General features: G+C 34.0%; 1 protein-coding gene across 4 annotated transcripts in view; it reads left to right on the top strand.

The window, feature by feature from the left end:
• Positions 1-1,474: 1,474 nt before the first annotated feature.
• LOC144980103 (ribosome-recycling factor, mitochondrial-like) overlaps positions 1,475-10,562 on the top strand; it is a 14,231-nt gene continuing 5,143 nt past the window's right edge. Inside the window, exons 1-6 of one of the 4 annotated variants that reach the window (XM_078927630.1) lie at positions 1,475-1,589; positions 4,680-4,949; positions 5,473-5,626; positions 6,317-6,463; positions 8,525-8,643; positions 9,249-9,340. In XM_078927630.1, the coding sequence (XP_078783756.1) occupies positions 4,800-4,949; positions 5,473-5,626; positions 6,317-6,463; positions 8,525-8,643; positions 9,249-9,340 (662 nt within the window). In that variant the 5' untranslated portion in view covers positions 1,475-1,589; positions 4,680-4,799. The remainder of the gene's footprint in view (positions 1,590-4,679; positions 4,950-5,472; positions 5,627-6,316; positions 6,464-8,524; positions 8,644-9,248; positions 9,341-10,562) is intronic. The other 3 variants (XM_078927632.1, XM_078927631.1, XM_078927633.1) reach the window with 3 other exon arrangements.

Below are 10,562 nucleotides of genomic sequence, written 5' to 3'. Positions count from 1 at the left end.
TTTCCTATCTAAAGTAGGCAGGTCTGCTATGACAAGTATCAGTATCAGTTCCATAGTCAAAATAAGACAAACAAAAACAACGTTTATTTAATATTAGGCTTTCGCCAATACTTCATACAATATAATTAAGACAAAATAATGTTACCAATCTCTCCTCATGTATTCGTTTGACTATCGTCACAATAATTACCGTGTTATCTTTGCTCCTTACCCAACCAATCCCTTGCTTCCCGCCTCTTCATCGCGAACCATCTTATGTATGTATTAGCTTCAGGACGGGCAAGTACGGAATCTGCCCACCCTTCCGTATTTCCTCTATAACTTAGAATTCAACTATCTCCTTACTCAGAAGAGTATTTCTCGTATACTAATTCAATTGTTGAGAAAACCAAAATGGTGGTTGTATTTTATATATTTATTTAGTCGTGACTTTTGAATAAAAGTGTTTTGTTTTATTAGAGGGAATACAATAGAAAATTACATTGTTTTGCAAAAATATTTAGTCTGGCAATAAAAATACAGCGGTAATTACTTTAAGAATAATAAAAAAAAAAAGAATTAACAAATTAATTTGTTAAAAAACAAAACAAAAAACAACAACAAAAACAACAACAACAACAAACAAATAAGAAAACAATTTAAATAAATGAGTTTTGAGAAACACTAAAGAAAACGAGGGGAAAAAAAAGAAATAATTTAAATGGATAAACAAATATATTAAAACAACACAAACTAATACTAAATTGATATAATATTAGTAAATTAATAAATTTAATTCAATACTGGAACCTTCCCAGCACAAGTAAGGCAATAAATAAGAAAAAGTTCGTTTGCCAAAATCTCTATTTAGTGTACACTGGTTAATAAGGTGGGCTCATTTGAATTAGCCCGACCTAGTACTAGAGAGGCCAGACAGCAAAATCACCGTCAGGCGACGTGACGATGAGATGACGATGTGGGCGGAGTGGAGTGGAGTGGTTGGGGGGGGGGGGGGGGTGATAAAAAGAACAGGAGCGTATCCTGGTTTATGTATTACGGGATGCATGGTGATTCGCAATCTATCAAAAATACACACAAATTGATTTCAGTACAAAGTATCAATTTTAAGTAGTAACTTTTGAAATTATCTAATTTAGATTTGATTATTTCGGACCTGGTAATACAGCATATAACTTGAAAAAACAGGCTGGTATTTGCCCACCCTGCCCATTATTACCAGCCGTCCCTGGAAGAGACAACAACATCACGGCAAACAAAGCCATGAAAGCATACCAAAAAAAAACCCCCAAAAAACCCGAATTATTTTATATTTTATATAGGCAGAAGAGAGCGCAGGTACACTTTGTGCTCTCTTTACGAACGAAGCACCTGTTGCTACCTTCAGGATTGCTGTCCGCTATCTTTCTTTCAAATATCGTTGGGTAATACTGATGCTCTTTTCTAAAAAAGTTTTTTTTTCCTACGCCTACTTTCTATTTTACGTGTCCTTCCAGCAACTTGGCTAAACTCCGTCACTCAGATTAGAGAGAATTTCAACTTTCGATATTTATGCGGAGTGTGTTAAGCGTGAATATGAATTAATGAAATAAGTAAGACACACGAAAACAAAACTAAACTAAAAACTTCACAGAAGTAGAACTAGAACTCGAATTTTCAAATGTTATTATTATTTAATTTTTAAAATTTCTTTAACTTTAACTTTCACTTTAAGAAAGGCTTGCAACATCTTCTAGATGGTAGTAGGATAGATCGACAACAAGATGGTTACCCCCCCCCCCCACCCCCCTTTCTATTTGCGATCTGTGTCTCAGAGATATAGCCTTTTTGTGAATATTAATTAAAAGGAAAAATAGCCGATTTTGGGTATTGGGTCGAGTTATTCTGATAAAAGTAACAAGAGAATCACGTTCAACATGAAAAATATTACCCGTATTCCCCAACAAGATGAATTTTCTCGATGAAAAAAACAAACAAACAAAAACAAAATAAAAGCAGACAAACCCAACCCTCCTCCTCCCCTCCCCCCCCCCCCAACCAATCCCCTTCCTGGAAATATGATTTTGCATCGTTTATTTATTTTGTCTCTATATGCCTCACAAGAATATTCATACTTCAAAGATTTTTAGTCAAATATTTATGAAATTTGAGAACAGATCTGCCAAAGTCTTGATATTTATCATTATATAATTATATATGAAATTTAAAGGATGATTGTAAGCTACCAAAAATTTTAGAGTTTCAATGTTCAGCACCTTTTTTTTTCGTCCACTCGATATGATATCAAACAAATGAAAAGGGTTGTTTGAGATTTAATTTGAAATAAAAATGAAATCAAATTTCCTCATTCACACCAGTTTTACAAAATGTACCTATTATTTGTAAAAATTAAAGATATTACCACATATAGCAGCTTTTGAAATTTTATAATGAATAAACTGGAACTCGGTTATGATGAGTATCATTCAAAATAAAGAAGAATTATATATTTAATTACTCATTTTGGGAATCCTGATAGCTCAGATTGTAGAACACTTGCTTCACGTGCAAAGGGACCAAGATCGATCCTGGGTGAAGTCAAGATTTTTTTCTGACCCCCCCCCCCCCTACCCCCCCATTCAGTGATTGGGTAGCAGGGTCTGCTAGATCTGGTGGAAAGTTCTGTGCGATAGACAAGTGTCCTTTCCCAAGGGTAGCAAAGCTATTCACCATTTTACAATATATAGAAACTGGGATAAACTCTGGCTCCATGGGCCCAATGTAGCGATGACTATCCCGCACAAATCTTTGGGCCTCTTTTTCGCTCACGAAGTGCCCAAATTCGCGTCAAAATATGGGACGAAGCCGTTTCGTATATGCTATTTTAAAAAATTAATTACGACGCTGTTTATCGACGAATATGACTGAAAGTTGGCACATAGTTAGAAAAAAGGTCATTTTAGATCAAGCGACAAAACTCGTGCGATTACCAGAAGACCGTTAAAAATAGATTTTTACTCTTTGGAGTAAAATATTTCTAAAACTACCGGGCGTGGAGGTTTTGTCGCTGACAAGGTAATACATGAACATTTCTTCTTTTTGGTTGTAAAATTTCATATGAATATGACGAGTACTTTTCCCGTATTTTACAAAACACCATCCTAATTTGCTCTTCGAGTTTCAATCTTTTAATCCACTTATTAAGCAAGATACAACCAAAGGTCGAAAAAAAATGCCGAAAAAGCATCCCATATTTTCGCGTTTTTTTTCTCTTTGCGGGTCATCCAAATAAATGACACTTTTGAGACTGCATAACTTGTTTATTTATGAATGGATTTTCAAAATTCAAAAACATTTTTACTCAGTGGAGATAGGGCTTTGATTTTAGACAAAAATTTTCCTCAAAAAGAGAAAAAAACATTTTTCATAGTCATTGCTACCCAATGGCTCTGAAGGACTTTTTTACTCATTTTATTTGAATTTTTATAGCAAAAAATCATGTGACTTTGTCCAACTTGGAGTTACTTATTCATGCTGAAATTATTCCTATTTAAGTCAAGTAATATTACGGTTATTGAAAGTAAGTTCCACCAAACTAGTTGTCCCTCGAATACGGAAAAATGCTGGAATGAGATCCTTTTCTCATTTCGGACCCTCTGTTTGGAATGCCTTACCACAGAGCATTCGTGAAAAAGAATCTTTGTCTATTTTTAAACGTTCGCTTAAAACATATCTGTTTCATCTTTAGTAGATGTTATGAGAAGCAAGACAGGTCTGGTTTCTATTGTGAGTTGTGTGTCTGGGTGTGTGTGTGTGTGTGTGTGTGTGTATGCTTGTGTGTGTGAATGAGTATGTGTCAGCCAAAGTAATTTGTAATTTAAGCGCTTAGAGTCTGGTGTCTCGGAGTTATAGCGCTATATAAGTTTTCAGCATTATTATTATTCTTTATTAAGTTAAATACATAAAATTGCTGATAACAAGTTTTATAGCTTATGCATAGCACATACATATACACACATATATGCACACACATGCATACACAATTGTACACACACATACACACACACACACACACACACACACACGTATATACAAAAGAAAAGAAAAAGAAAAACTAAATTTATGTAACAGGAATAAATAGGGAATACACTCATTGCCCTATAATTGTACCATTCATACAATCCCTATTGTTCGACACACAAGCTGTGGAGCTAGATGCTAGTTCCTATTGACAAGCACTAAATTGTTTTAACATAGGAAATCTCCTTTCTATAGTAGGTGCCCACTCGTCCATTAATTCAGGACACTCATTATAATCTCGTAAAAAACCTGAGCAATTTTTCCATCAGCATCTGGCTTAGTAGTACTTACTTACATATGTTCCTTGTGGAACATAGGGCCTCTATGAGTGTCCTCCATCTCTTTCTGTCTTTGGCCATCTTATTGGTAGCTTCCCAGGTGAGGCCTGTCATTTTCAGATTATCAGTACAGTGAGAGCCTCCATGTCTGTTTCAGACGCCTCACCTTTCCTATTGGGGATCCAATCATGGAACTGGCGGGTGACATCATAGCTTCATGGTCCTCTTAATGTGTGACTGAGCCACTTCCATTCCACCCTCCTGATTTGAATGTTGACACACTCTTGACTAGGCTTATTACAGTGATTACTTATATTTCTTTTTTTTTTAAATTTTATTTCACAGCTCTTTATATATATGTGCTGTTATTCATCAAGGTTATATGACTGACTGGAATAAAATAAACAGTGAGGAGTACAAGTTGAAAGATACAACCATTTACTGAGGGTAAATTTGAGACGAAAAATGAATTCCTTGCTTTCAGTGTCGTCATCTGTTTGCAAAATTAGAGCACTCACCAGAATCCTACTCCAATTAGAATACAACTCCAAATTGAATTTTCGTTGCTTGACAAATGGGAGGTTGCTCAGCTATAGCAGTGGCAGCACACTTTGTGTAAGCTTAAATTTCCACTTTATAGTTTATAGAAAAGAAGTTTTTTAATTTTTAATTTTATGATGATCTTACAATCATGCCAATCAACTTTCTCAGCTCAATCTAAAAGGGTATTGTCATGTACTTAGTTTTATTCAACTACAAATATCATGTGAAAATTAGAAAACAGTAGTTTTGATAATATGCTTGTCATTTGTTTCAGAAAAATGTAAATAATGATGGGGTAAAAGCTACATGCACTTAGGGACTTGTTTTAACATTGTTTGTAATGTAATGAAGTACATTTTGTGTTGGTTTTGAAAGCATTTCCACGGCAACAATGTGCCCATATCATTTTGGGTTATTAGTAGTAGTAGTAGTAGTAAGCTTCGCAGTCTGAATGACGCTTGCTGGCTTATTAGATCTATAAATAAGAACACATAAGGTACAAGTAACCACAGTCAACAAATACCGAGATAGTTTGTGTACGGGTTGAGAGTTTAAAAAAATATATTCTTTTTTTTTTCTTTTCTCTCTATTATAGAAGAGGACACATGAACTATCCAACATTATGAGAATCTGTGATAACAATGGAAGTCAGATGCAAGCCTCTTGTACAATGCCATCCTCGTCACCTTTATGGCTATCAGTGCGTTGCTATGCCAAATCCAAAGATAGAGGAAAGGATAAAGCTAAAGGTACATATGGCACTGTTTGTGTGTGATGCTCTGGACACTGATATATAGTACCAACCGTCTCGATAAAATGGGAGATGTTAAATTTGATAGGAAATAAGTCTACCACAAAATACAAACCTCCAGATTTTGCAGACCTAGCAAGCTAATCTCTACAGCGTGAACAGAGAGGTCGGAAAAATTCTCAGCTGTACAGTTTACCCGTACAAGTCCCTCTACTTGTGAGTGCTCTGCCAATTGAACTGTCAAAGCCCCTTAGGATCTTTATAGGCAAGTCAAAGTGCAATGAAGATGAAGAAGATAAAAAACAAACTTAATAATCTTCAGAGCCACAGCTAGATTCTAAGAAGTCAGAATTTACCGTGGTATGCCTTTGGTGTAAAACTGACAGTGACTATTTGCTTTACTTCAGATAGGACCATCTAATAGACCCAGCTACCCAATCATCACTTGATGAGGTGAAAGGACGAGATGATTGGGGCGGGGAATGGGGGCTGGGGGATAGAATTCAACCCTCCTCTCTTCCCCCCAAAAATTCCTAAAATGTTTTACCAAGAATTGAAATAGTGGAATTACCAGGGATTTGATATCTCTGCCAATTAATCTAATGAGCTCCCCCTCCCGAAGAAGTGAGGAAAAAAAAAAAAGAAAAAATGTTTTTAACAACACTCATGTATTAATTTTGATTTACAGGTGGAAAAGGTCAAAAGAAGATACAACTAACCTCAGAGCAGCTTGAAGGCCTTGTAGATATAGAGAAAGTGACACATGATTTGGACAGAATATTGGAAGACTTGAGGGAAAAATTCATTCACCAAGTCACTGTGCGAACATCTCAAGGTAAAATTTCATCACATATTCCTGCATTATGGGCAATTTTATGCCTCCAGTGTTTGGTTTTTGAAATTCATGTTTAAAATTTTTTCATGAAGATTTCATAAATGATCATATTCTCAAACGTTTTTTTGCTAAATTGATTACAAACATTTGCTCGTTAAAAAGACAACTGGTCATTTTGCATTGTTGATTGGGTTTGAAGTAGAAATGAAAGCGATGCTTGTAGCTTGGGAAATAGATGTTAGCAAGTAGCATTCTTTTGCATAGTGGCCAACATTCCCGACAAAATGTGAGCTATCCTGATTAGGTAATCTGGTGAAAGATGTAGATATATTGAAATAAAAAATTGGACAGTTTATATGTAAGGAAATGACCCTGGCATGCTCCAGAATAGAGCCGTAACAATTATCCACTCATAACTGGTTACCTGCGGATAAAACATAGACGGGTGCTCATTGGATAAAACAGACTCATTCAGCGGATAATCATTTTTATTTGTTACAGGCCCGTGCAACGAATAACCACAAGTGAATCATTGATTAACTGATCCACTGATTCACTCAACTAAAGGTAATAAAGCTGAACTGAGTCGGGTTGCATTGTGTCTTGTGATGACGTGGAGCTAGGTGGTGTTGGCGACACTGATGTTGTCGTGGCAGTGTCATTAAAGGGTTATCATGTTGCTTACAGCTGCCAAATGTAGTATTTTGAAAAATAAAAATTATATTAGAAATTTAATGCTTATTTATTATACAATCACATTTCCATAGGTGTGTTTTACTTTGAAGAATTTCAAGTTGGCATTCTTAATGAGTCTTTTGTTTTCCAAACGGCAAAGCCACCTCAAGCCCTTCTCCCCAACTCTCACTCGTATTACTATTACTATTATTATTATCCTATCCCAATGAGCAGTCTATGCCTTTCACCCGTAGGAGTAGTGTGTCACCCCTTTAGAGGGAAAAGAGGGCTATGGGTTTGTGAGGTCATTTGTGACCAATAGATAAGAGGCTAAGGGGATCTCTTTTGACTCTTATATATGTTGAGAGCAAAAGAGTGAGAGGCTGCCATATATTGTTTTTGTTCAATCAAATTACTCAGTCTGTGGTGGACTAGGAACAATGTTTATAACAACTGGTTTGAGTTTACCTTATGTGGTATGAAACTAATTAGTAGTCAAATAAAAATCGCTAAAAAAAAAAAAATTACAAGTGGTGGTGAAAACAGTGTCCCATCATTTTATCTAAAATTTATAAAAAAATACTGCAGATTGGAAAAAGAAAAGACTGAGAAACCATGGCTTCCCGAACAAGAGGAATATAATGTAAATGTTGCTTATTGAATCTTGAAGAAATATATAATAATGTGAAATTGAATGTAAGCTTCAATTTAATTACAAAAACATATCAAATGAACGTATCAGGTTTCCCCTTTATCAACAAAACAGGATGAATGAAACACCACAGATGAATGAGATAATGTGGTAGTGGCGTAGTTAAGATGAATAAACAAAACATTGGTTGACAACCTTGAAGCTTACATTCAATTTCACATTATTATCAATTCCAACAAGAGGAACAATATCACGTAACAGTAAAAAATCCAAACCATCAATGAGTTCAATTCATCTCCAAAACCAACTCAGACAGAACTTGCCAAAAAACACAGCATCTCCAAAAAATGTTGCAATAGTGGACAGGAAACTCAACTTCGGTTAATCATCACTTCAGTTAATCGCAACATTTTCGCTGATCCCAAGATGATGCGATTATCTGGAGTAGACTGTCCTTTTGTTTCTTGGTATACTGGTGTAAACTACATACCTATCAAAAATCTCGAATGGTAATCTCTCCATTTAAAAAGTTTGAAAGCTTGCATTGTTAGATAACAAAAAGATATCCTAAAATTCTTATTTTTATTTTTAAAAAATACAAAATGTTGTTTGTTTGCTGCTGTTCTCACTCTCAAAGTTGGACACTACTGGCTTTTGTACCTATCACATGTGACAAGTGTATAACTGATGAATATTCCGCCTCCCCGCCTTCCCCCACATCCTTTCACTTCCAGGAGTATTCAATAATCTGGTTGTGAATACACCAGATGGAAAATTTCCTCTCATTCAACTAGGCCAGGTCATACAAAAGTCTCCACAACTTGTTGTTATCAACCTGGCCACTGCCCCTCAGGTAAGTAAACTTCTACTGAGCAAGGTTCGATTTTAATCTTAAATCTAACATGACATAACCTGAATTAAAAACTTTACTCACATTTTCTCACCGTACTCGGGTGTAATATGGAGTACCTGGTCGTTAACAGCATTGTCTCTGTCCGAAAACATTGTAGTATCGCTTAACAGGTATCATGTCCCATTCTATATGTTAAGTGTTGCTGTTGGCTAGTGACATCTTGTAAAACGCTTTGAGCATTTTTAGTGGATATTGCGCTATATAAAAGCTCAATTTATTATTATTATTATTATTAATATTATTATTATTATTATTATTATTATTATTATTATTATTATTATTATTATTATTATTATTATTATTATATTATCATCTTCATCATCATTAATATTATGAATATTCTTCTTCTTCTTCTTCTTCTTCTTCTTCTTCTTCTTCTTCTTCTTCTTCTTCTTCTTCTTCTTCTTCTTCTTCTTCTTCTTCTTCTTCTTCTTCTTCTTATTATTATTATTATTATTCTAAATAAATACAAACACGGACAACGACATGGTATGAGAAATATTGACAGCTTCTTCTAATAAAATTTGACACCCATCCTATTTCAGTACATTACACATGTGAAGGAAGCCTTTACCAACTCAGGTTTGAATGTCAATCCACAACAGGATGGTACCAGTCTATTCGTTGCCATCCCAAAGTAAGTTTTGCCAGCTCTCTTTACATAAATTATTATAAAAGTAATACATACTGCATTAATATGACTCCTGTTTATACATTTTAATATCATGGTCTAAATGCTTTACAATGAAAAGAACAGCATATTTTGTTTACCATGCTCAATGCTCTTTTGAACTCACTCAATCCTAGAGATTTTTGCTACTTTTCAAAATTGGAAAAAAAATGTATTTAAAATGAACATGTACATAGTTTTATTCAAAAATAAAAAACTTTAGCGTTGATACTGCGCTTATAATTTGTCTCAGAAATATGTAATAAAGAGGCATGGGGTAAAAGTGTCCCGGGTAAACAACGAATATAGTCGGTGTTGGGGTTGAGTGAGTCAAAACGCTTCAATTTTTCATGATGACTGTTCCACAACCGGACACTGCCCAGGGTTTAATATTGTTTGACTTCTCTTCATTACAAGATGTGACATTGCACAGTCAAGCCATCAATACCTCATATGGTACTTATGGACATAGACACCACGAAAAAATCGTTAAAATTTTAAGTAGTCTCTGACAGAACTGGGGGAATATGTTTATAAAGCCTTTTCCGATGGCTCCCGCGTTTGAATTATACGAATCCTCATAGAAAGCTTAAAGAAAATCTAAAACATTAAAGCTCATATGGCTCATATTTACATATATTGAATCCCAAAATTGTAAATTACACATAATTTGAAGCAGAAAGGTAGGGCGGGGGGAGGGGGGGGGGGATGTTTAAATGATCGATGAATAATTGTTATTCACTACAATGCCAGGGGAGAATTAGAAAAGGATTAAAAAAAGAGTCAAAAAAGATTCATCTGGACTGGGAATTGAAACTAAAAGTCTCGTCATATCTGTGCCAAGTGTATTTAAATTTAATCATTACACAAGCAAGATACCTGAGAATATTATTATTATTATTATTATTATTATTATTATTATATATTATATTATTATTTATTATATTTATATATTATTATTATATTATTATTTTATATATTATTATTATTATTATTATTATTATTATTATTTATTATTATTATTATTATATATTATTATTATTATTATTATTATTATATATTATTATTATTATTATTATTATTATTATTATTATTATTATTATTATTATTATTATTATGTTATTATTATTATTTTATTATTATTATTATTATTATTATTATTATTATTATTATTATTTATTAATTATTA

The sequence above is a fragment of the Berghia stephanieae genome, chromosome 9, assembly GCF_034508935.2.
Source record: "Berghia stephanieae isolate SIO BIC M18660-M18661 chromosome 9, UCSD_Bste_1.3, whole genome shotgun sequence".
Taxonomy (NCBI): Eukaryota; Metazoa; Mollusca; class Gastropoda; order Nudibranchia; family Aeolidiidae; genus Berghia; species Berghia stephanieae.
The sequence above is the reverse complement of the archived record's forward strand: the minus strand, read 5'-3'. Positions and strand labels throughout refer to the sequence as shown.